The following is a 23,179-nucleotide window of genomic DNA, read 5'->3' as shown; positions in this document are numbered from 1 at the left end:
AAATAATTTATTCATTTGCTTTGGGTATTTCATCTAATTTCCATTGAATAGTTAAGGAGGGTTTTTTTGTTTCCTTTTTTAAATTTGGTGGTGGTGTTGGGATTTACACCAAGATCTTGTGCTTGCAAAGCTGGTGCTCACCTTGCCCCCAGTCTTTCTCATTTTGAGATTGTATTTTCTTTTGGTCCAGGCATGTGCTTGGACCTTGATCCTCCTATTTTAGGTTTTCCACTATAGCTGAGTGCATGCGACTGCACCTAGCTTTTTCTATTGACATGGATTCTCATGAACTTTTCTTTTTTTTTTCGGTCTCGGATGGCTTGAAACCTCTGACTCTCCCAATTTTAGCTTTCCATGTACCTGGGATGACAGGTACATGCTCCTGCACTCAGATTAATATGTATTTCTTATGCTTATACATTTTCTCTGTTTTGTTTTTGTGGCCATACTGGAGATTGGACCTGGGGCCTCCCATTTGCTAGGTTATTGCTCTACTACTTGAGCCACACTTCTAGCCCCTTTTTGCTGGAGTTATTTTTGGGGTAGGGTCTTACTCTCTGCCCAAGCCGGTCTTCACTTTGGTCCTCGCCTAGCCATTGTGCTTCCCTCATAGCTGGGATAACAGATGCATACCACCGTGCCCAGACATTGATTGAGACAGGGGTTCCCTGAACTTCTTTTTTGCTCAGGCTGGCCTCAAACTATGGTCCTTTGAGCTCTTATTTTCCAAATAGTTAGGATTACAGGTTTGTGCCATGAAACCTGTCTTCACATTGCTATTCTTTTTTTTTTGCCAGTCGTGGGGCTTGAACTCAAGGCCTGAGCACTGTCCTTGGACTTTTCTCAAGGCTAGAGCTCTACCACTTGAGCCACAGCACCACTTCCAGCTTTTTTCTATGTATGTGGGACAGAGGAATCAAACCCAGGCCTTCGTGCATGCTAGGCAAGCACTCTACCACTAGGCTAAACTCCCGGCCCCTTGATTTCCCTTTTGACTTGAAATTTCCCCTTAGATGACTCTTGGAGCTGGTTTATCCCTTCATTTCAGTTCACTCATTTAGTCATTCAGTCCTGAGTGAATTGTCCCAGGTACTATTGGGTACTGGATTAGTAGAAGTGATGGTCAAGAAGCAGGCCTTCTGTGGTTCTTGGCCTGTCATCACTGAGAATGAACCACAGTGTCGGTGCAGAAGTGGACTACATACAGAAGGAACATGCGGGGGTGGAGGAGGAAAGAAGGGGCCCAGAAAGGAAGCTAAGAGGGTTGGCGGGTGGGGAAGGGAGTTCTAGGCTGGGGAAACAGCATGACGTATCCGGGAAGCTTTAAATAATAACCCATCATTTTTGTGCAGCAAAGGGACAGATGGGGAGCATGTGAGATGAGAGGGGAGCGGGGAGCAGAGGTCAGGCCATGAAAGGTATTGAACCCTGACAAGCAGGTCTATTGATGTGAACAGGCTGCTTATTTTGGGAACATGCCTTTGGTCCAAAGTGAAGAGGCCATGAAACTTTCTTTTTTTAAATAGAAAAGAAAGTTGCATATATGCGAAATGCATTCTTAACTTTGGGACATGTGATATTGAACCATTGCTAAGGAAATAACTATTGTCTTATTATTTTTGGAACAGCGGTTTTTGAAGTTTCCCAATGACCCCAAAGTGAGCAGTGAATTCCTTGATCTGATTCAGAGCCTGTTATGTGGGCAGAAAGAGAGACTGAAGTTTGAGGGCCTTTGCTGCCATCCCTTCTTCTCCAAAATAGACTGGAATAACATTCACAACTGTAAGTAGAGTGATAGTCCTTAAATTTGCTCCTTGGGACTATGAAAACCCTTTAAGAGTGATCTGAAATGACTGTGTAGCCTGAAGAAGAGGCTGTAAATTACATAAAAATTTTAATTATTTATGGGAGTAGAAAAGGCAAATGGTATAGCTGGTTTTGAGTAATAGTTGTGCTTTAAAATTATTTGCATGGAACTGGATCATTTATCAAAACTCTGATTGTTGTGGTCGTTGGAGCATTCCTTGCAGGAAACTAGAGGCACAGATTGGTAGAGTTTGAAGGTTGTCCCTTGAGTTGACAGTTCTTCCCAGAAATAAGGGACCTAATTATCTCATTCAGAGATGAGGAAAAAGACTCTGATATTAGGCAACCTGCCCGGGCTGCTCTGCTAATGGTTGGAGCCTGAGATGAAACCATAAACACCTCACTGTGTTCATTTGTTTTCTCTGTAATATTTGTCTTTGCTCACAAGCATGTAAAATCTATAATGCATATGTACAGTGGATTCATTCACACATTGCTTTATAATCAGCTAAGGCAAACTGAATTAATTCTCTAAAACAAAGACCTCACTGATTATCAACTATAGCAAAAGGCTTGTTCCCCCCCCCCCCACACACACAGTGGTGAATTTTTTTTTTAAGATCTTGATCATTTTTTTTTGCCAATCCTGGGCTTGAGCTCAGGGTCTGAGCCCTGTCCTTGGACTTTCTCAAGGCTAGAGCTCTACCACTTGAGCCTTAGCACCACTCCTGGCTTTTTTCTATGTATGTGGTACCGAGGAATTGAACCCGGGTCTTTGTGCATGCTAGGCAAGCACTCAACCACTAGGCCAGACTCCCGGCCCGACCTTGTTCATTTTTAAGTGTGTTGTTGATTGCATGTCATAAAATGACCTGAACCGAGGGCAGGAATGCAGTTGGTCTGCTTGAGTACATTTATTTTTGGTGATGAGGGAAGGAGGGAAAGTGCATCCTGTTTTAGGTGTGGAAACCAGGCTTATAATTGGAGCCACGCTGTAAGTATAGGTTGAGCATCCCTAATCCAAAATGTTTCCAAATCTGAAACTTCTGAAGGGCCAACCTAATGCCACAAATGGAAAATTCCATACCTGAACTTGTGAAAAGGTTTAATTAAAGACACGATATACAATCACCATCAGCTTATGTGTATAGGAGATTATGAAGGAGTTTATGTTTAGACCTGAGTCCATCCTCAAGCATAGCTATTATCTAAGATGCAAAAACAAAAAAGAAATAATAAAAAACCTGAAACCTAAATTACTTTTGGATGAGGGATCCTCAGCCTGTACTTTGGGCTGGCACATAGTATTGCCCAGTTGAAGGCTCATTTTGAGGGTTTTTCTGACCTCCTGCATGAAGTACTTTAGTAGGTTGCATTTCCATAAATCTTGCTAGGTGACCTTTCTGCTTCTTTATAAGAGCTTCATGGTGCTATGATAGTATGCCTGGGAAAGTCCACGAAGAAGCAGAAAAAGTTGATTTGAGCTCCTAGTTTCAGTCCATGGTCTCTTGGGGGGCCTGTGGTGGCACAGTACACCATGTACAGGTGAGTACAATGAGAAGGACTGGTCACGTTATTGTGGTCAGGGCCGACGGCAAGTAAGAGAGTGACTGGAAGTGACCCACACTCCACTGTCATCTTCAAGGTCAAATCCCAGTGAATTCACTTCCTCCAGTGAGACCTTCTAGTAGCCATAAAAGATGGCAACCAAGTTTTAACCACATGGGTTTTGGGCCACAGCGTTCTGGTAGCTACAGAATTTTTCTTTAGATTTTTCTGATCTTTAGACAATACCTCAAAATCTCTAAGGTTGAGCCTTCTTAACTGGTAATATATTTTCAGTGCATTCCTCTTAATGCTTTTTACAAGATTTGATAGAATTTCCTCAAGCACTTAATCTTCTCTTATCTTGCCTTTTTATCGCTTGTCTTCTTGAATGAACAATTAATTACTTATGCATGAATGTGCTGATTATGCCTAAGGACACATCTCCATGTAAGTCAGTCAGTGAATGTTGATTATCTGAGTAACTTTGTGTTTTGATCAACCTTGATTTTGTTTTTAGGGGTTGGTTCTAAAACCTACCATGCATACCAACATCTGAACATGCTCAGATATAAAAAAAAAAGTGTAATATTTGTCTATAACTTATACACACCTTCAGTATACTTTATATTATCCCCAGAGTACTTTTGGTTTTTTTTTTTTTTTTTTTTTTTTTTTTTGGTTTGTTGTGGGGTTTGAACTCTGGGCCTGGGCACTGTCCCTGAGCTCTTTAGCTTAAGGTTACCACCCTACCCCGTTAGCCACAGCGCCACTTCCGATTTTCTAGTAGTAAATTGAAGATAAGAATCTCATGGACTTTTGTGCCCAGGCTGGCTTTAAACTGAGATCCTTAGATCTCAGCCTCCTGAGCAGCTAGGATTACAGGTGTGAGCCACCATGCCCCGCTCTCCTTAGATTTTTTTTCCTTATCCTTTATGACCAACTGAATTCTGTTGGAAATATTCATGATTTTCATTGATAGCCACTTCTGGGGGAATTGTTCTGAAGACTTCTAAAATATATAATTTATTATTATTTTATCTGGCCCTATGGCTTGAACTCAGGGTCTGGGTGTTGTCCCTGAGCTTTTTTGTGCAAGGCCAGTGTTGTATGCCACTTGAGCCACAGTTCCATTTCTGGCTTTCTTGGCACTTCAGGGAATTTCCTCCCTGGGTTGGCTTGGAACTGCTATCCTCAGATCTCAGACTCCTGAGTAGCTAGGATTACAGGCATGAACCACTGGCACCTGGTCATTATTATTTTTTCTTTTTTTTTTTTAAGAATTTATTAATGTTGATTTTTACATCATATTTTAAATGACAAGTTTAACAAACAAGTGTTCAAGGAGGTAATCTCTATTTACAATCACTGGGACTTAGTATTTAGAACTTAATCAAAATTAGGCTAAGGGTTTGTATGTCATGAAACATATTAATTTAAGAAATAAAACATGTCTATAGAGTCATAGGTTTTTATGTCTATATAGTTATGTTTATATTTCCATTACCATGTTCATAGCTTTGGGTATGCAGTTATTGAGTCCTCGCTCTTGTACTATTTTTTCTTTTAAAATTCTTCTTTTAACAAACATTTTAGTTGGGATTGTTAGGTCCATAAACAAAATTTCAAAGACAGTACAGGAGTTCCCACATACTCTTCACTTAGTTAATGCTAACTCTTACAAAAAAGTGTCTCATTTGTCAAAGCTAAGAATGGTATCTCTTATGAAACTGTTAACAAAACTTCAGCCTTTTTTATTCAGCTGTAATCAGTTTTCCTATTCATGTATCCATTTTGCTCTAGAAATCAATCCAGAATACAATACTGCAATTAAGATGTTTATATTGATGGGACAAGACCTAATTTAGTGTTGCCCAGCTTGGGGGCTGGAAGGTTCATGACCTCTCAGGATTAGCAGTACTTTTCTTAGTGGTACTGAGGCGTTCCTGACTAATCAGAGAGATATGGTGTTAATGTCAGGAGTTTTTTGTATCCCTTTGCACATCTGCAATCAGCTCGGGGCTTTGGGATTGAGAACATTGCTGAACTCTGTTGCTATTCGAGCTATTTTCTAAATAGGTGACTCCAACATAAATTATGCCTTTGTCCAGCCCTATTTTCTGTGAGCACATGTGGAATGACTCTCATCAGCCAAAACACTCAAAATCACTAAGTTCATGGTTGCTACTTCAATGTCTGTGTTTCCTGGCTGTTGAATATATCCGCTTTCCCCACTACAAGATTGTCCCTTGATGAAAGCAACATATTAGCCTCTCTGCTGTTTTACCTCCAATTCTTCTTTTTCTTGTGGTAACCAATGAAAGGAAGTACTGCTTAACACAGCAGGTAATAATCTTCCAAAACTTATTATCTCAAGAGGTGGTCCTGGCAGGGTGGAGGAATGCAATGTAAGAAGGGTCTGGGAAAATTTATGAATGGCAGAACTGGGTGTGATAGTGAGTACCTTGGCTTTGACACCAAGGTAAGGTAGAACACCTGTGCCTTCCTGGGTCCGCTGTACGGGGGCTGCAATGTAAAATGTCCTAGGAACTGGGATTTGACCCAATTTGGGGAAACAACTGTCCCAGCAAGCTTCAGACTCTGTGATGACTTTGCCCCATGTTTATGGATCAACCCCAGTGCCCATTACTCTGATCTGTCATTCCCACCCTCATGCAAGCTCATGCATTCAGCCAATCATTATCACCATCATTTCAAAGCTTTCTCCAAGTTTCCGAGGGGGAGTCTCTTAAGCATGCCAGCTGCCCAGGGGCTGCCATGCAGTTTCAGAGGCTCAGCAGGATTCCTCTTCTAGCCAGCTTCTGGAAAGCTTTCATGTCTTCCAGGCTACACTTTTCTTACCTGATACACCCTCCCTTGTCTGTGGGCCTGTTATTTTGTGTGTGTGTGTGTGTGTGTGTGTGTGTGTGTGTGTGTGTTATAATTTTTTTTAATTAAAGAATTTATTAACATTGATTTTTACATCATATTTCAAATGACGTATTTAACAAACAAGTATTCAGGAAGGGAATCTCTATACAATCACTGGCACTTAGATTTTAGAACATAATTAAAATTAGGCTGAGGGTTTGTATGTCATAGATACATATTAATCTATGTAATAAAACATTATGTCTGGGCCAGGAGTTTGGCCTAGTGATAGAGTGCTTGCCTAGCATGCATGAAGACCCAGGTTCGATTCCTTGGTACCACATACTTAAGAAAAAAGCCAGGAATGGTGCTGAGGCTCAAGTAGGTAGAGCTCTAACCTTGAGAAAAAGAACCCAAGGACAATGCTCAGGCCCTGAGTCCAAGCCCAGGACTGGCCAAAAAAAAAAAAAGAAAAGAAAAAGAAAGAAAGACAGACATAAATTTTTATGTGTATGTAGTTGTGTTTATATTTCCAATACCATGTCCATAGCATTGGGTACACAAATATTGAGTCCTCACTCTTGTGCTGTGTGAATCTAATAGCCACATATTAAGGATACCATGCGCCTTTTGTTCCTTTGGTCTTGTCTCAACATGATTTGCTCTAGATTCATTTGCTTCCCTGCAAATGCCATTATTTTATCTTGTCTGTTGGCTATGTAGAATTCCATTGTATATATATACCACATTTTCTGTATCCATTCATCTGCAGTAGGGCATCTGGATTGTTTTCATCGCCTGGCTATTGTGAATAGTGCAGAGATGAACATAGCTGAGCAGGTGTCCTTATCATATCCTGGGTTATGATGTTCAGGGTAGATGCCCAGGAGTGGTATGACGGGATCGTAGGGAAGGTCAATTTTCAGTTCTTTAAGAAACCTCCACACTGCTTTCCAGAGTGGCTGAACTTGCTTACAATCCCACTGGCAGTGCAGTAAGGGTTCCTTTTTCTCCACAACCCCGCCAGCATCTGTCATTGTCTGAGTTCAAAATCTTGGTGTTTTGCTGTCTCATGATGCACTCTTTTTTTTTTTTTTTTGCCAGTCCTGGGCTTGAACTCAGGGCCTGAGCACTGTCCTTGGACTTTCTCAAGGCTAGAGCTCTACCACTTGAGCCTCAGCACCACTTCCGGCTTTTTTCTATGTATGTGGTACCGAGGAATCGAACCCGGGTCTTCATGCATGCTAGGCAAGCACTTTAACCACTAGGCCAAACTCCCGTCTCATGATGCACTCTTCTATTACATTTTGCCCCCATCGTCTTCCTTCAGAGGTAGAGTGAGGTCCATGGAATCTGGATCCTTGTAGCTCTTATCCAAGCCCATCTTGTTTGCACAGTGAGGAGGGCAGAATGGCAGGGCTATTTTCTTGGACACTTGCAGGAACCTTGGAGGACTTGAATTGTCTGTTACTCCAGATGCAGGATGTGTGGTAGCAATGGGACTCTTTCTCTGGAGTCATCCTCTTTGCATCATTTTCTGAAAGATACAGTTCTTGCCAAATGATGCTGGTTTTCCAGTTCCTAAGCATTTGGTACATTTCATTCTGGTCTCTTTGTGAGTCAGTCAGGACCCCATACTGGTGACACTGGGAATATTCCTTATCCAAACTTGGTTTTGTTATTTGCCCTGGAAGTATGTTTGGGGGGGGGGCGGGGAGGTGATGGTCAAGCCTGAAGTCATGTGGTTGTTTGATAAACCTGAGAGATCACAGCTTTTGGCTTAAAGGAAACGGGTTTCTCTCTTCTTTCTTTCTTTCTTTCTTTCCCTCCCTCCCTCCCTCCCTCCCTCCCTCCCTCCCTCCCTCCCTCCCTCTTTCTTTCCCTCCCTCCCTCCCCTTCCTTCCTTCCTTCCTTCCTTCCTTCCTTCCTTCCTTCCTTCCTTCCTTCCTTCCTTCCTTCCTTTCTCTCTCTCTCTCTCTCTCTCTCTCTCTCTCTCTCTCTCTCTCTCTCTCTCTCTCTCTCTTTCTTTCTTTCTTTCTAGGAGATCCTTCCTGAGATGCTAGTGGGTTCCTTTTTATTACCAAGTCCTAGGTAATAGCGGATAGATGATATTGTTTATGGAACATTTAGTCTGTTAAGTATATTGCATAGTATCATTACAGAAAAATTGAATGTAAAGCTGGGCCCAGTGACTCATGGCTGTAATCCCAGCTACTCAGGAGGCCAAGATCTGAGGGTCTGGGCTCAAAGCCAGCCTGGGCACTAAAGTCCGTGAGACTTTTATCTCCAATTAACCACCAAAAAACCAAAAGTGGTGCTGTGGCTCAAGGGGTAGGGTGGTAGCCTTGAGCTGAAATGCTCAGGGACAGTGCCCAGGCCCAGAGTTCAAGCCCTACAACAGACAAAAGACAAAACAAAACAAAAAATTGAATGTGAAGGTGTGTGTGTGTGTGTGTGTGTGTGTGTGTGTGTGTGTGTGTGTGTATGTATGTGGTATGTTTAGAACTGAGGTTTGAACTCAGGACTTTGCCCTTACTAAGCAAGCACTCTATCACTGAGTCCTGCCTCCATTCCTTTTTTTTTTTTTTAATCTTATTGTTTTAGTTAAGGCCCTCTTTTTCCTAGGGAAGTCTTTATACTTTGATCTTCCTACCTCTGCCTTTGTTTGTATAGCCAGGATTGTAGGCATGTACCACCACTCTCAACTTGTCATAGTGAAATGGAGTCTCACTACCTTTTGGTGTGAGCCAGTCTTGAACTGCAATCTTCCTAATCTCTTCTTCAAGAAGCTATGCTTATATGTATGAGCCATTGTACCTGGCAGTGTAAAGAGTACATACATACATACATACATACATATATATAATATATATTACAGAATGAAGAAATATATATATATATATAAAACACACAGACACACACACACACACACACACATATATATATATATATATTATATAAATTGGATGGGGATACTATGGTAACTTGCCCATGGTCATATGGCAAGTGAGTGATGTGAGGTCTAGATCTGGTCTGAGCAATTCCTGTGCTCATCCTGAAGTATATGTTTTTTAGCTTAAGCAGTTTTCAGTAGTGATAATGTTTATGATGGAGGTAAATAATAAATCATGCCATGCTAGAGAGGAGTTAATGTGTGCTGCCCCTTGAGCCATAACTCCTCTCCAGCATTTTGGTAATTAACTGGAGATAGGAGTCTCATGGACTTTGTTGCCTGGACTAGGTTTTAGCCCTGATCTTCAGATCTCTGAGGAGGTAGGATTTTATAGGTTCGAGACACCAGTGCCTGGTGTACTGGGTTTTGAATGGAGCTTAGAGTCCAACATCAGTACTATCTGGTCCTGTGTTTAAAGGAGAGGTGTAGTTCTGTCCAGTTGCTATTCCTCAGAGTGATAGGAAATTACATGCTTTGTAGGCCCTCCACTGGGCTACCAAATCACATGTGTTTGATGTTAACCACAACAAATGGTAGGCTGTGTCCTGCCATCCGTTCTCCACAGACAGAATCCTGCTTCTTCATTATCCTCTCTGTCTCTCAGATGTTGCCTGGGAAAGACATTGTTGGATGGATGGCCTAGAATCTAAAGATTTATAGTTTCAAAATGAATTGAGAGAACCTAGACTGTGTCTTATTGTCCGTTATTTTGAACAGAGGCTGTCAGCTTCAGCACAGTTGACATTTGGGGTCAGGTGACTCTCTGTTATGGGGCTGTTGAATGAATGGCAGAAAGCTTAGCAGCGTCCCTGGCTTCTACCCACAGCTGTCAGCAGCATTCACCCTCCTGTGCTGGTGACAACTAGAGATGTCTGGAGACATTGTCCAGTGTCCCCTGTAAGGGGGCATGATTATTATCCCTAGCTGGGAACCATTTATTTTGAAATGGCTGGGTTGTTAGCAGGAAAGATAATATTCCAGTCATCTGTTTGGGGGCATGAATTCAGAGCCACATATCCTCAGCCTTCTAGGAATCTGAAATTTTCAAGATGGCTGTACTAGCGAGACAGTGACATTACTATCTGGGGTCAGTAGGACCTTGCTGCCCGGGCTGTGGTCCATGGACTAGCAGAATCAGCATCGCCTGGGAGCTTGTTAGAGATGCAGATTTGGCCTTGCTAAGTCAGAAGCTGCATCTTAATGAGATCCCCAGGTGATGCCCAGGCACATTGCAAATTAGGAAACTAAGATGAAGGAGAAAATTAGATCTGTCAGGCTTAACATTTCTTACTCATCTTAGTGGGCCTTCCTCATTTTGTCTTGGAGGCTCTGGGTGAGAGGAGTCTGCTTTTGGGCTAAGGACTCCCGTGGGTGGATGGGACTGCTTAGAATTGTTGGGTTTTATGCTGTACTTTTGAGGAATTTAAAGCTTTTCTCTTATATGCATTATATCTTTTCTGTCCCTCAGGATGATGATGTTACCTAGTCCTTTATCTTCTGATAGCAAAACAACATTTTCCTACTCTTCTCCACTGTCCTCTTTACTATTGCCTCATAGTCACTTTTAATTAAGGTTGGATTGTTGTTCATTGGTAGTATTATAGTATCATAATAAAGATAACAGAGCCAATAGTTGCTATTGTAGGAGTTGAATCCAGGATCTGACTTCTAATTCCCTTTGTTTGTTTGTATGCATGTATGTATATATTGTGTGTGTTTGATTTTCTTTTTTTTTTTCTTCTTTAGATTAGGTTTTACTACATAGCCCAGGTTGGCCTCAAACTTAAAATCCTTCCGCCTCTTCCTTCTGAGTGCTGGCATGATAAGCCTTTGTGTTCGCAGGCCTGGATCAGAAAGTCATTCTTTATTGAATGTTATTATCACTTGCTTTTATTTATGTGAAGAAGTAGTTCAGTATATGTTTTTAAAAATTCAGTGATATAGATTATGTAGTGAAAAATGTTTTCCATAGCTGGGCCCAGTGGCTCACACTTGTAATCCTAGCTACTCAGGAGGCTGAGATCTGAGGATTGTGGTTCAAAGGCAGCTCAGGCACTAATCTTCAATTAACCACTAGAAAACCGGAAGTGGCCCTGTAGCTCAAGGGCTCAGGAATAGCGCCCAGGCCCAGAGTTTAAACCCCATGACTGACCAAAAAAAAAAAAAAAAAAAAAAAGGAAGAAAGAAAAGGAAAATGTTTTCCACCCATTCTCGGCCCATCTTCTAAGAGCAAACCCCTATTTTCAATGACCTATAACTCCCCAGATGACTCTGTACTCATATGAATAGCAATACCTCTTGTATTCTTCACAAGGTTTTTATACTGTTTCCCAAGAACCCCTGCATTGTTCAACAAATGGAAGGGTTCATCTTCACCAGACTACCTACCCTAGGTACCCTTTGGATTCACTGTTCTGCCATTTCCCCTCCCCCCTCTCTCTGCCAGTCCTGGGCTTGAATTCAGGGCCTGGGCACTGTCCCCTTGGGTACTTTTTTCTCAAGGCTAGCACTTCTGGCTTTTTCTATGTATGTGGTACCAGGGAATTGAACCTAGGGGTTCGTGAATGCGAGATGAGCACTCTGCCATGCTCTTGGCCCCTCTGCCATTGATTTCTGATTAGCAATATTCTCTTTCTTCCAAATGAGGCCCCTTTTGGTTTTTAACATGAATATCCCATATGTCCATTTTAGCATTATGCCTGTAGAATAACATCACCTCAATGACTGATGCACTTTGTGTGTTTCCTCCTTTATTATTACTGTTTTTTAAAAGTTCTTCTTGTCCTGGAGGTCTTGTCATTTGAACTGGTTGTTTGGCCATCTTGTATTTACTAAGTTACTCAGAGAAGAATGAAGATGAGCTTCCCTGTTGGGCTTCGTTTGACCTTGAAATATGTCATCTAATCAGACACCTAGTCGATTCAGGGGCAGGAAGAAGAGACAAGCTAAATGCACTTGGAGTACCAGGATAGGGGAGGGGAATCAGGAATCTCTGGGAAGATGTTACAGTCGTGACCAGAGAATTTCAACATGCAAGACCCAGAACCTATGGATACCACCTACTAGAGTAGGAAAAGGGATAACAAGAAGATGGAGTCACTATCTCTTATGGTTTTAATGGGATATGCAGGAATATTTATGTGTCTCTTGGGGACCATTCTAATTTAGAGGGTAAGTTATTTAACAGGTGAGGGTACACTCCAAAGAGCTAAATGTTTATGAATTAGGATTATAGGATCTTGTCCCTGTAGTCTGAATTTAGACTCGACATTCCGAGATGTTTAAAATATATTTTCTACTTTATTCCAATATAAATGGATATAGCTCATTCTACAGATAGTTGCAATATCAAGAAGATAAAAATAAATAAGTATAGAAGTCTATGCAAAGACAGGGAAATAAAGTCCAAGTTAAAAGTGAAATCAAGCCAGGTACTAGTGGCTCATGCCAGTAATCCTAGCAGCTCAGGAGGCTGAGATCTGATGATCATGGTTCAAAGCTGGCCTTTACAGGAAAATCCAATTAGGTACCAAAATAGCCATAGGTAGAGCTGTGGCTCGAGTGGTAGAGCTCTAGCCTTGAATACAAATGCTCAGGGACAGAATCAAGGCCCTAAATTTAAGCTCCAGCATTGGTATGTGCACACACTCATGCATTCTCCCCCTACTCCGCCCCCCAGACACAGTAATCAACTCAATCGAATCAGCCGTGGTGGTTCAGGCCTGTAATCCTGGCTACTGAGGATCAAGGTCCAAAGCCAACCAGGGTCTATTAAACAGTCTTTTGGCTCCAATTAACTAGCAAAAACCTGGAAGTAGAAGTGTGGCTTTAGTGGTAGAGCACCAGTCTTGAGCAGGAAAAAAAAAAGAGTACAAGGTGCTGAGTTCAAAACCCAGTAACACTCTCCTCCAAAAAAAGAAAGAAAGAAAGAAAGAAAAAAACTAAATGGAGTTCCTATCATGTTGCCAGAGGACAAATGATTGGGGCTATCCCTTGAAGAAAAAGTCAAGAAGAATTTGTTCAGAAAAGACTCAATTTTCTGAATAGTGAGGTTCAGGGAATTTCACCATTAAGATTCCCATCTGTAAAACACCGTAACTTGGTGGGCCCTGGTGATTTCCATGTGGGCATTTCTTACCAATAGTAGATCACAATTTTGGTAAAGCAATTCTGTATTTGTGTGCCACTACTGAAGCTTGGTCGCAGCACATCATTCTCTTGCTTAGCTTTCCTTTTCACAGCTGGCACTCTACCATTTGAGCCACAGCTCTACTTCTAGCTTTTTGCTGGTTCATTGGAGATAAGAGTCTCTCAGATTTGTGTTGTAAGGGATTCTAGCTTTAACCCTCAAATTTCAGCCTCTTCAGTCCCTGAGATTAAAGGCATAAGCCAAAGGTGCTTGGAAGGTAAATCATTACTGGAGAGTTTGAACTCAGGGCTTCATGTTTGTGAGGCAGGCACTCTACCACTGAGCCACATTCCAGCTAGTAAAATGAGTTCTCTGTTGAGGGTAAAGTAATGTTCCCAGCAGAAGGTAGGAAAATGGGGAATAGATTTATGAGAGATTGCATAAATTGGAGTCCTCTACCCTTAAATTCTCACTTCACAAATAAGCAAATGCGGAAATGATTTGGCCAACGGTTCAAAATTATATTAAACATCTGGGACTCTGTTCAGCAGCCAACTTTCTAATCAATTCTATGAAGTGTGCTGATTGCATTTACGCTCATTTTCTGAGGATGAAGGTGGGGTAGAACTAAGGGGGACTGGCTGGCGGAGTCATAGAGATAAAAGCTTGGGGACAGAGTAGGGGGACCAAGTGGTTCATGACAGATAGTTTGGAAATGATTCTCCGTGTCTCACTTTAGAGGAAATAAATTTGGCCTGGTCCACTCATTTCTGGTGGAGGAACATTCGGTTCTGGTACTGGCGGTTGGGGATTTAAGTTGACCTTTCCTGCCCTTGAAAATTCTCCTTTATAAAGGATATATGCAAAGAACTGATAGTGTTGTCCTTAGCAACATATGGTACATTTAGCTTTTAGTAGAGGCAAATTTGCCCCTTCTACAGCCTCGCCATAAAGGCATCTGGGAAGAAGGAGGGCAGGAGTGGTCAGTAGGCTGAGCGCCTGCCTAACTCTGGATGTCGGTTGTGAGAGAGGGCGTCTAGAGCCTGAGTCTTAAATTCCAGGCATAGTAGAAGCCCGATCTAGTAAAAACATGGCCCAATGACTGCCCAACTCTGAGTTTCTCTTCCATGTGAGGGAAGTGACTATAGGGGAGACAAGATCAGTGGATCCAGCATTGCTTCTTTGTGGGATGAAGGGGTGGACTAGCAACTGCTCTTGACCAAGAAAGGAGCAAGGATAAAACAGGGCCCTCCCAATAACTAGAAGCAGCTTTATTGAAAAATAATAGCCACAAGTATTTTCAGTTACACTTTAACGCAGTATGACATGTGTGAAGTCATCATTAGATGCCAGGTAATAAATGTGCCCACCATCCCCAACCTGGTTACCTACAGCTGTCCTGTGGCTTTTCTAAAGTAGCTCTCCTCCCCACTTCAGTGTTTGAAGATTCCTTTTAATCAACTCTTGAGAATCAGTCACCTTCCATGACTGTGTCCTGCAGGAATACGCAGAAAACTCACCGCCTTTCCATTGGCCACCTGCCACCATTCAGTTTCTGTGTTCTTTGCTCTTCACGCCCACACGCTCACCTCTAATGACATCTGTAGCTTCTTCACTTACTTCCTGGCTCTCTTCATCCTACATCATTTTCATAGCACTGAATTTGTCAGTTAAAGGGCAGGACATCATGGTAGCTGGAATGAAGTTGAACATGTCTCTGGTTTCATAGCATTGACTGCCCCCCATGTTGGAGGCATAGTCAAGACACAGTGTGTCTCGCTGTGCCGTGTACTTATGATACTGTGTTGCCTGTTGAGTCATTTCTGCTGTCATATGCAGCCCTGTTACCTATATTGTCTGTACCCTATATTGATGATTAAATATTTAGGAATTTTATTAGACTTGGTTCAGCTTGCTCTCTTTACCTTTTTTTTTTCTTTTCTCTCTCTTCCTTGTTTCCTCATTTTCTTCTTATTTTTGAGATAATGTCTTGCTTTGTAACCCAAGGCTCCCTTGGCTTCTCGAGGGCCATGATTACAGGCATCCATCACCATGCTTGGCCTTTTTTTTTTTTTCCTTTAAAAATAATGTCATTTTTTAAATGACTAATTGGATGCTCTGAGGTACATCAATCCTTGGCTTTCCTCACAGTGGCATATTGCATGGCATCGTGCATTAGGGCCAAGAAATGATCTTGAATTTAAGATTCTTGTTATTCACTCATTCTGTTGACAAAATAGACATTAAACATTGAATAAGGACAGCAGGCATTGTTCTCTGTTTTGAGTCTATCATAGAGAACACAACAATGTCCTTCTTATCATGGGCTTTGTGCTCTAGTCAGAAAGCAGGCAATAAACACTAGACCTAAATCAGAAAGTCTTTTATGGTTTTCATCTTAATACTTGTCTGAACAGAGTAACTGGAGCCCAATGGGACACATATTAATTAGAAGCAGAGCCAAGAGGACAAATCCATTTAGTTTGTTTTGCATTTTGGGGGGGGGTATTTTTACAGATGATAAATTTTTCTTCTCAATGCTTTTTAATGAATGTCAGGATTTTCTTTAAAAGATGGAGAGAGAATTTATAGAAGAGAAATTAACTACAGTTCTTAAAATAGCTCTTTGTTGCTGAAATCCTTGTTCTGCTGTCTGTCTTTAAGAAATGAAAAAAGAAAGTTGAAAGTAACTTGTGTAGTCGCTGCCACAAAGGAGAATGTGCCCAGTGCCACCCAAAACAGGTTGATTTCTTTAAAAAAAATATATGTATGTGTATATATATATATATATATATATGGATTTCTTTTCCTATTTTTTTTCTTAGTAGCTTTTACCAATGAGCAAAAGATCTTAGTATATGACTTCTTATTATCATTAGTGAATGTGGTGGATATGTGGCAGTGAGGTCAGCTGATTTCATAATATTATATCAAAAATATTAATATAGGTACTCATTAGCATATTTTTCAGACAGCATAATCTTGACTTTTAAAGCCTCTTGATTTGACTCAAACATCAAGCACTTTTTTTTTTAGTCGGTTGTGGGGCTTGAACTCTGGGCCTGGGCACTGTCTCTCAGCTCTTCAGCTCAAGGCTAGTACTCTACAACTTGAGCCACAGCACTACTTCCAGTTTTCTGGTTAATTGGAGATAAGAGTCTCACAGAGGCTAGGAGATTGGCCTAGTGGTAGAGTGCTTGCCTAGCATGCACGAAGACCCGGGTTTGATTCCTCAGTACCATATACATAGAAAAAGCTAGAAATGGTGCTGTGGCTCAAGTGGCAAAGCTCTAGCCTTTAGAAAGCCCAAGGAAAGTGCTCAAGCCCTGAGTTCAAGCCTCAGGCCTGGCAAAAAAAAGGAAAAAACAAAAGAGTCTCATGGACTTCAGTGCTTTGGCTGGCTTTGAACTGCGATCCTCAGATCTCAGCCTCCTGAGTAGCTAGGATTATAGGCATGAGCCACTGCACCCGGCTTCCCTCACTCCTTTTTGTGCTGGGGATTGTACTCTACCATTGGGCTACAGCCCCAGCCTCACACCAATGTTTTTTTTTTTTGGTTGTCGAGCTTGAACTCTGGGCCTGAGTGCTATCCCTGAGCTTTTCAGCTACCGCTGTACCCCTTGAGCCACAGGGGCCACTTCCAGTTTTCTGGTGATTAATTGGAGATAAGTCTCACGGACTTTTAGTGTCTGCTCTGGCTTTGAACTGTGATTCTCAGATCTCAGCTACATCTAATTTGCTGTTTTAATACATCTGCTGTGTTTTAAACTTTTTTTTTGTTGTTGTTGCCAGTCCTGGGACTGGAACTCAGTCCTGGGCACCATCCTTGGGCTTTCTCAAGGTTAGTACTCTACCATTTGAGCCACAGCACCACTTCTGGATTTTTCTGTGTATGTGGTACTGAGGAATAGAACCAGGGTCTTCATGCATGCTAGGCAAGCACTCTACTACTAGGCCAAACTCCCAGTCCCAAGTTTTAAACTTTTAGTTCAGTCTCTCTCTCTCTCTCTCTCTCTCTCTCTCTCTCTCTCTCTGTATATATACATATATATAATATATACATATATGTGCATATATATAATATATATGTATATATATATATCCCTGAAAGTTGCTTTCGGTTCTTTTCAAACATGTTTATTTTTTTATTTTTTTTTGCCAGTCATGGGCTTGAGCTCAGGGCCTGAGCACTGTCCTTGGACTTTCTCAAGGCTAGAGCTCTACCACTTGAGCTTCTGCACCATTTCTGGCTTTTTTCTATGTATGTGGTACCGAGGAATTGAACCCGGGTCTTCGTGCATGCTAGGCAAGCACTCTACCACTAGGCCAAACTCCCGGCCCCTCAAACATGTTTAGTTCTTTGTCAGAGTGTCTTATTGTTTGATTAGAGTTTCTACTAATAAGCTAAAATTAAGTTTGTATTGTGATCCATTTTAAGTTGCTGGGATTTTTTTGTTGTTGTTGTTTGTTTTGTTTTGTTTTTGAGACAAGATCTTGATCTGTTACCCAGGTTGAACTCTTGGGCTCCTGCAATCCTTCTACTGGGACTGCAGACATACATCAGTGTTCCTTACTTAGATTTAAAAAGAAAATATGCAGGTTTTGGAGGGCTGATTCTCGCATTTTTAATACTATGATTCTAACCTTGGGTGGTTTATTTTTTGAGTAGTGTAGTTTTTACTTTTATATTGTGAAGTAATTTCTGGTAGGGATTTGTATATGTGTATGTGTTTGTTTATATAGAAGGGGGAGAGGGGAGAAGAAAAGGGAGAGGTAGAGAGATGGGAGAGAAAGGAGAGGGAAGAGAGACTTGATGTACCCTGGGTTGTGAGTATATCTTCAGTGATTCTCCACTTGTGACTGCCAGTGTACTAAAGTCTCTATGATCCTAAGCCAGGATCTCTGTTAATTTCCCAATGCTGCTTCCCACTGTAAAGGTCGGCACCTACCTGAGGTTGCAACTTCTTACTGGCTACTGTGTCACTTTCCAGAGTGGGCATCACACCACTTTGTGGAGAGTAAATGTTTTCCAGTACCTCCTTTTCTCTTTGACTTGAGGATGTATTTTTTTCTCTTTGCATACATGTGGCCCTCAGACACTCTTCTTTTCAGTTTCCTGTTATACTTCACGTGTCTAGAGGGCTACATCCTTAGCTTTAAATCTGTTTCTTGACTACCTCACTTGTTACCAGCTGGGCCCCCCTCTGCCCTCCCTCTCTCCCTCCCTCTCTCCCTCTCTCCCTCCCTTTCTCCCTCTCTTCTTCCTTCTCCTTCCTGTTTTTTTTTGGGGGGGGCAGTCCTGGGGCTTGAACTCAGGGAGGCTCTGTCCCTGAGCCTCTCTGTGTCTAAGGCTGGCACTCTACCACTTGGGCCACAGCGTCACTTCTGTCCTTTTCTGTTTAGGTAGTACTAAGGCCTCGAACCCAGACTTCATGCATGATAGGCACATTTCCAGACCCTTCCTGTTTTTTATTTTTTCATACTTTTTACTCTTGGTGGTGGTTGGGCTTTGGAGTGCAGGGCCTTGTGTTTGCTTGGTTAGAGGGATCTTGCTGAATGATTCCTCCCAGCTATGTTTTTCTCTGGTTATTTTTAGGATGGTCTTGATTCCTTCCCAGGCATGCACCTGAGCCTTCATTCACCTGCTTTTAGATTTTCTGTCCTTGGGGTGGCTGGAATCACAGGTGAGGACCACTTGTTCTGCCTCCTTTCTTTTTAAGAAAAGATTATTGTTATTCTTACCATTATTATTATTTGTTTATGTGGTTCTGAGGAATCAAACATGGGAATTCATGCATGCTAGGCAAGCGTTTTACCATTAAGCTATATTACAAATCTCAGCTTCCTTTCTGTGGAAGTCTCATGGACTTAATCTGCTTGGGCTGGCTGAGGACCTGAGTCTTCCACAGCCTCGTACATAGCTTGGATGACAGATACTTCCCATTGCTCTCAGCTAAGGGCTGAGAGAGGGGCTTGTGAATTTTGTTGTCCAAGCTGCCCTTGAACCTCAGTCTCCCAAGCAGCTAGGATTCCAGATGTGAGTCAGCCAGCTGGTGTCTTTCGCCTTAACTTCTGTTCCCTCTTAACTTGAAAGTGATCTAGCCTTCTTTCCGGTCTTGATTACCTTATGCTAGCTTTGAGCATGATGGAGTTTTATAGATGAATCTCATTTTATAGTTACAGAAATTCAAATCATAATTATTTCAGTGAATGTGGCTTCTACCCCTCTATTAATCATATTCTTCACTTAGAAATGAAATTCTATTTTAGTCACCAAAAGATAAATTAGTATATAGTGGAAAGGGAATTAAACTTCTGCTTGGAATTAAATGATACGATAGGATTAACATAAACATTCACCTTGATGGTTTGTGCTTCTCGAAGTAAAAAAAAAAAGTATTCAAAATAGATTCTGCTGTTTCTCAATAGCTTCTGATGACTACAGGATATGCCGTAATTGTGCACCTTAGGTGAGCAATAATAGTAATGATAATAATAATAACAATAGCAGGTAGTTTTTATGGGGTGTTTACTCATGCTAAGAGCTATATTTATATAGATTATTTTCTTCCAACAATGTGGCTGGGGCGGGACACATGCACCTGCTTATACTGAAACCTAAATTCATCTTCTCACACTTGCTTCTTTAATTGCTCAAACCTGGAGCTCCACTACTTGAGCCATGTCTCCAGGCTTTATGTGAGTTAATTGGAGTTTGCCTGGATCCGTTTGGAACCTGGGTCCTCAAATTCAGCCTCCTGAAGAGCTAGGGTTATAGGCACAAGAGCCATTCAGCACTGGCTCCAACAGCCTCCTGATGTGATTATTCTCACATTGTGTCCAAGGCTTGGAGAAGTTGCGTCTTTTCCAGGGCCATGCAAGTAGCAGAGCTGGGACTGGATTCAGATCCAGCCCATGTGCTTCCATACTAGTGTCATCTGAAAATTGCTCTCCACAATTTTGTTTGTCTTTATCTGAGTTTCTTTATCTGGAGGTTGGAAAATCCTGGCCCCCCCCATCCCATTTCTCAGTTCTGGGGCTTGAGCTCATGGCCTGAGAGCTCCACCACTTTGAACCATAGCTCTACTTCTGGTTTTCTGGTAGAGATAAGAGTCTCATGGACTTTCCTGCCTGGGTTGGCTTTGAACCACAGTCCTCAGATCTCAGCCTCTTGAGAAGCTAGGGTTACAAGTGTGAGCCACCAGTGCTGCCATCTTTTTGATTCTTAAGAATTTTAATTTCCATTAAATCTTTTATTAAAGAAGGAATTGAGAAGTTGTAACTTGGTCAGATTTGAGCCTGAATTATAAATAGACAGAGAACGTGAGCTAAAATGTCTCTCTATCAGCTAATTTTTCAAATATTAACAGGTAGGTTCTGACACTCGCAGGGAAGATTTACATTCCCTTGAGAGAGCTTGGAGGTGTTAAATAATTTTCTGGGAATGCATGTTGTACATCTTTGGTCTTCTGTATCTCCCACCTCAGCTTAGTGTCCCTGGAGCTCTGAGAATATCCTCTGCTCTTCCCAGAGGCAGGCAGACTTCTGGCTTCCTCTCCTTCCTCTGTATCCCTTCATGGTTCCTTATTTCTCAGCGCTGCCCTCTGAGGGTGGTTGTCATGAGGAAAGCTGGTTTCTTTTAGTGTGTAAGCAGAGCACAGCTCATATTGGGCACACAAGCTTTATCCAGAAAATGAGGAGTTAAAAGAGAAAGGGGGGGGAAAAGAAGTCTGGGCCATGAAGGGCTGTGACAACTGTCCTTAGGGGGAGCTCTAGCGAGCCCTGGCGGACAGTGACTCATGCTGCTCTGTCACTCACATCAGCATTGGTCCCTGCCACGCAGGCGGCCAGGTGGGTTTATAGCCAGAGCAGCAGCAGCAGCAGCAGCAATCTCCCCCCCCCCCAAGTGGGGGGCATGCAGCCTGCACTGCGGGGGATGTGATGCCTGCTGGCCAACTTCCCCTGGCTCAGCCCACCACGGACGGACGCCCCAGCTTGCAGCCATGGTAACGCTTCTGGCCAGAGACACTCCTGGGAGCCCCTGACGATGGGCTGCGTTCTGGTGATGGATGGATCAGTGTCCACCTCCCAGACGGAGAGAGCTTAGTAGGTTGGCAGGAAACTGCGAGGATGTGATGCCGTGAGGAGGTAGGAACCCCGCTGCAGATGTCCGTGCGTGCGACCCACTGCCTGCACACGGGGAGCTGGAGATAGCCGGGAGGAACTTTATTTGGCTGGTGCTTCATTATGCTGATGAAACTGCAGTGGACTCAATGGCATGGTTGTGTTGGGGAGGAGGGATAATGAACTAAAACCAAACCAAAACAAAAAAGTGGTTCATAAGATCTGAGTAGACTCATCTAGAAATGAATGAATTAGACTGCAATGGTACCCGAGCCTGAGTTCCAGAACCTCCCAGATCCTGTCTTTCCTCCCCTCCTTCCGTTCTGGTTAGTCCACCAACATTGCAGCCATTCCATCTCACTTTAAGGCTTAGCACTAACTGTTAATAATTTAGATCTGTCTGGAAGAGAGGGACTAAATAGGTTTAGGTCATCTGGCATCCTGGCACTGGCCAGCTGATGCTCAGTACCATCCTTCTGGAAATAATCAGGAAGAAAAGCAGAAGTTGCAGACTTGCCCAAGTGCTTTCCTTGGACCAAGTGACCTGTCTGAGTTTATCCTTCACTCTATCCCCTCCCCCTCCACACTGCCTGGGTGGGTGGGTGGGTGGGGGGAGCACAGGCAGTCTGCGGGTTGGTGGCCATGTTGGCAGGGAAGGGGTTAATCTCTTGTTGCTGTAGGAGCCGAGGCTGGGTCTGCCTCTGTGAGGAGCTAGATTGAAAGCAGGCGCTGCAGTGCTGTCGCTGGCGCCTGAGGAGTAAGACGCTTTTTTTTCTTCTCTCCGCAACAGTGTGGAATCCATCTGAATTTTCCTCTCTCCCCCTTCTTGTTTTTATTTTTTTTCTTTAACCAGCTCCTCCCCCCTTCGTTCCCACCCTCAAGTCTGATGATGACACCTCCAATTTTGATGAACCAGAGAAGAATTCGTGGGTTTCATCCTCTCCGTGCCAGCTGAGCCCCCCAGGTTTCTCTGGCGAAGAACTGCCGTTTGTGGGGTTTTCATACAGCAAGGCACTGGGGATTCTTGGTAGATCTGAGTAAGTGAAAATTTGACTTTCGGAGGGATCTGCATTGATGCATTGGCAGACAGTGCCAAAGGTGGTGGTGGTGGTGGTGGTGGTGTGGGGGGAGTGCCACAGAGGGAAGTGCTGATCTCGCTGCATTTGAGAAGCAGTCTGTCTACCTGTTTGGGATTGGGGGAGGAGGGCTAGGTAGCTCATCTTCTCATTTTGCAGTATGTAAGGGAACCCATGTCTGTCCCTGCCCCATCCTAATCACCAGTTGGGTACTTTGGGTTAGTTTTCCTGTCTTTGGTCTTCTTCAGAGGAAAGGGGAGAGTGGGAGATTCCTAGCAGTATGAATCCTTGGTCAAAGAGGAGCGGCACAGGAGTTAAGCAGAACTGCCCATCTCTGTATCCATCTGTGCATCTGTCTGTCTCAAGTGGGTGGCTGGTTGCTGTCTTGGCTCTGTTGGAAGCCTTCTAACCCCCCTCCCCCTCCCCTTCATAAGCTAATGGATTTCCTGAGGGGTTTAACTGAGCTGCAAGTGGCTGAAGCAGAGCTCTAAGGGAGAGATGATACTCGGCTCCTCTCCAAGTATGCTGCGAGATCAGGGGATCTGGGAGCTTGGGAGAGCACGAACAGCCAGAAAAAGCCCTGTTCCTATGAGCTATGAGTGTGAGGTAGTTGTGTCACTGATTCACAGACCCCCCAGTTACACAGAGTGGGGCTACCTCCCCCTACTCAAACAC

At 42.8% G+C, this 23,179-nt stretch overlaps 1 protein-coding gene across 9 annotated transcripts in view; it reads left to right on the top strand.

Annotated features, from left to right (window-relative positions):
• Positions 1-23,179, top strand: part of Cit (citron rho-interacting serine/threonine kinase) — a 183,424-nt gene that overhangs the window by 59,995 nt on the left and 100,250 nt on the right. For all 9 annotated transcript variants that reach the window (XM_090320230.1, XM_090320238.1, XM_090320237.1 and 6 more), the window contains 2 exons: positions 1,629-1,782; positions 22,282-22,465. In XM_090320230.1, coding sequence (XP_090176356.1) covers positions 1,629-1,782; positions 22,282-22,465 — 338 coding nt within the window. The remainder of the gene's footprint in view (positions 1-1,628; positions 1,783-22,281; positions 22,466-23,179) is intronic.

Source organism: Megascapheus bottae, chromosome 28 (assembly GCF_031878675.1).
Source record: "Megascapheus bottae isolate mThoBot1 chromosome 28, mThoBot2.hap1, whole genome shotgun sequence".
In the NCBI taxonomy this organism is placed as follows: Eukaryota; Metazoa; Chordata; class Mammalia; order Rodentia; family Geomyidae; genus Megascapheus; species Megascapheus bottae.
Note: the sequence above shows the minus strand (reverse complement) of the source record. Positions and strands in the feature narration are given on the sequence as shown.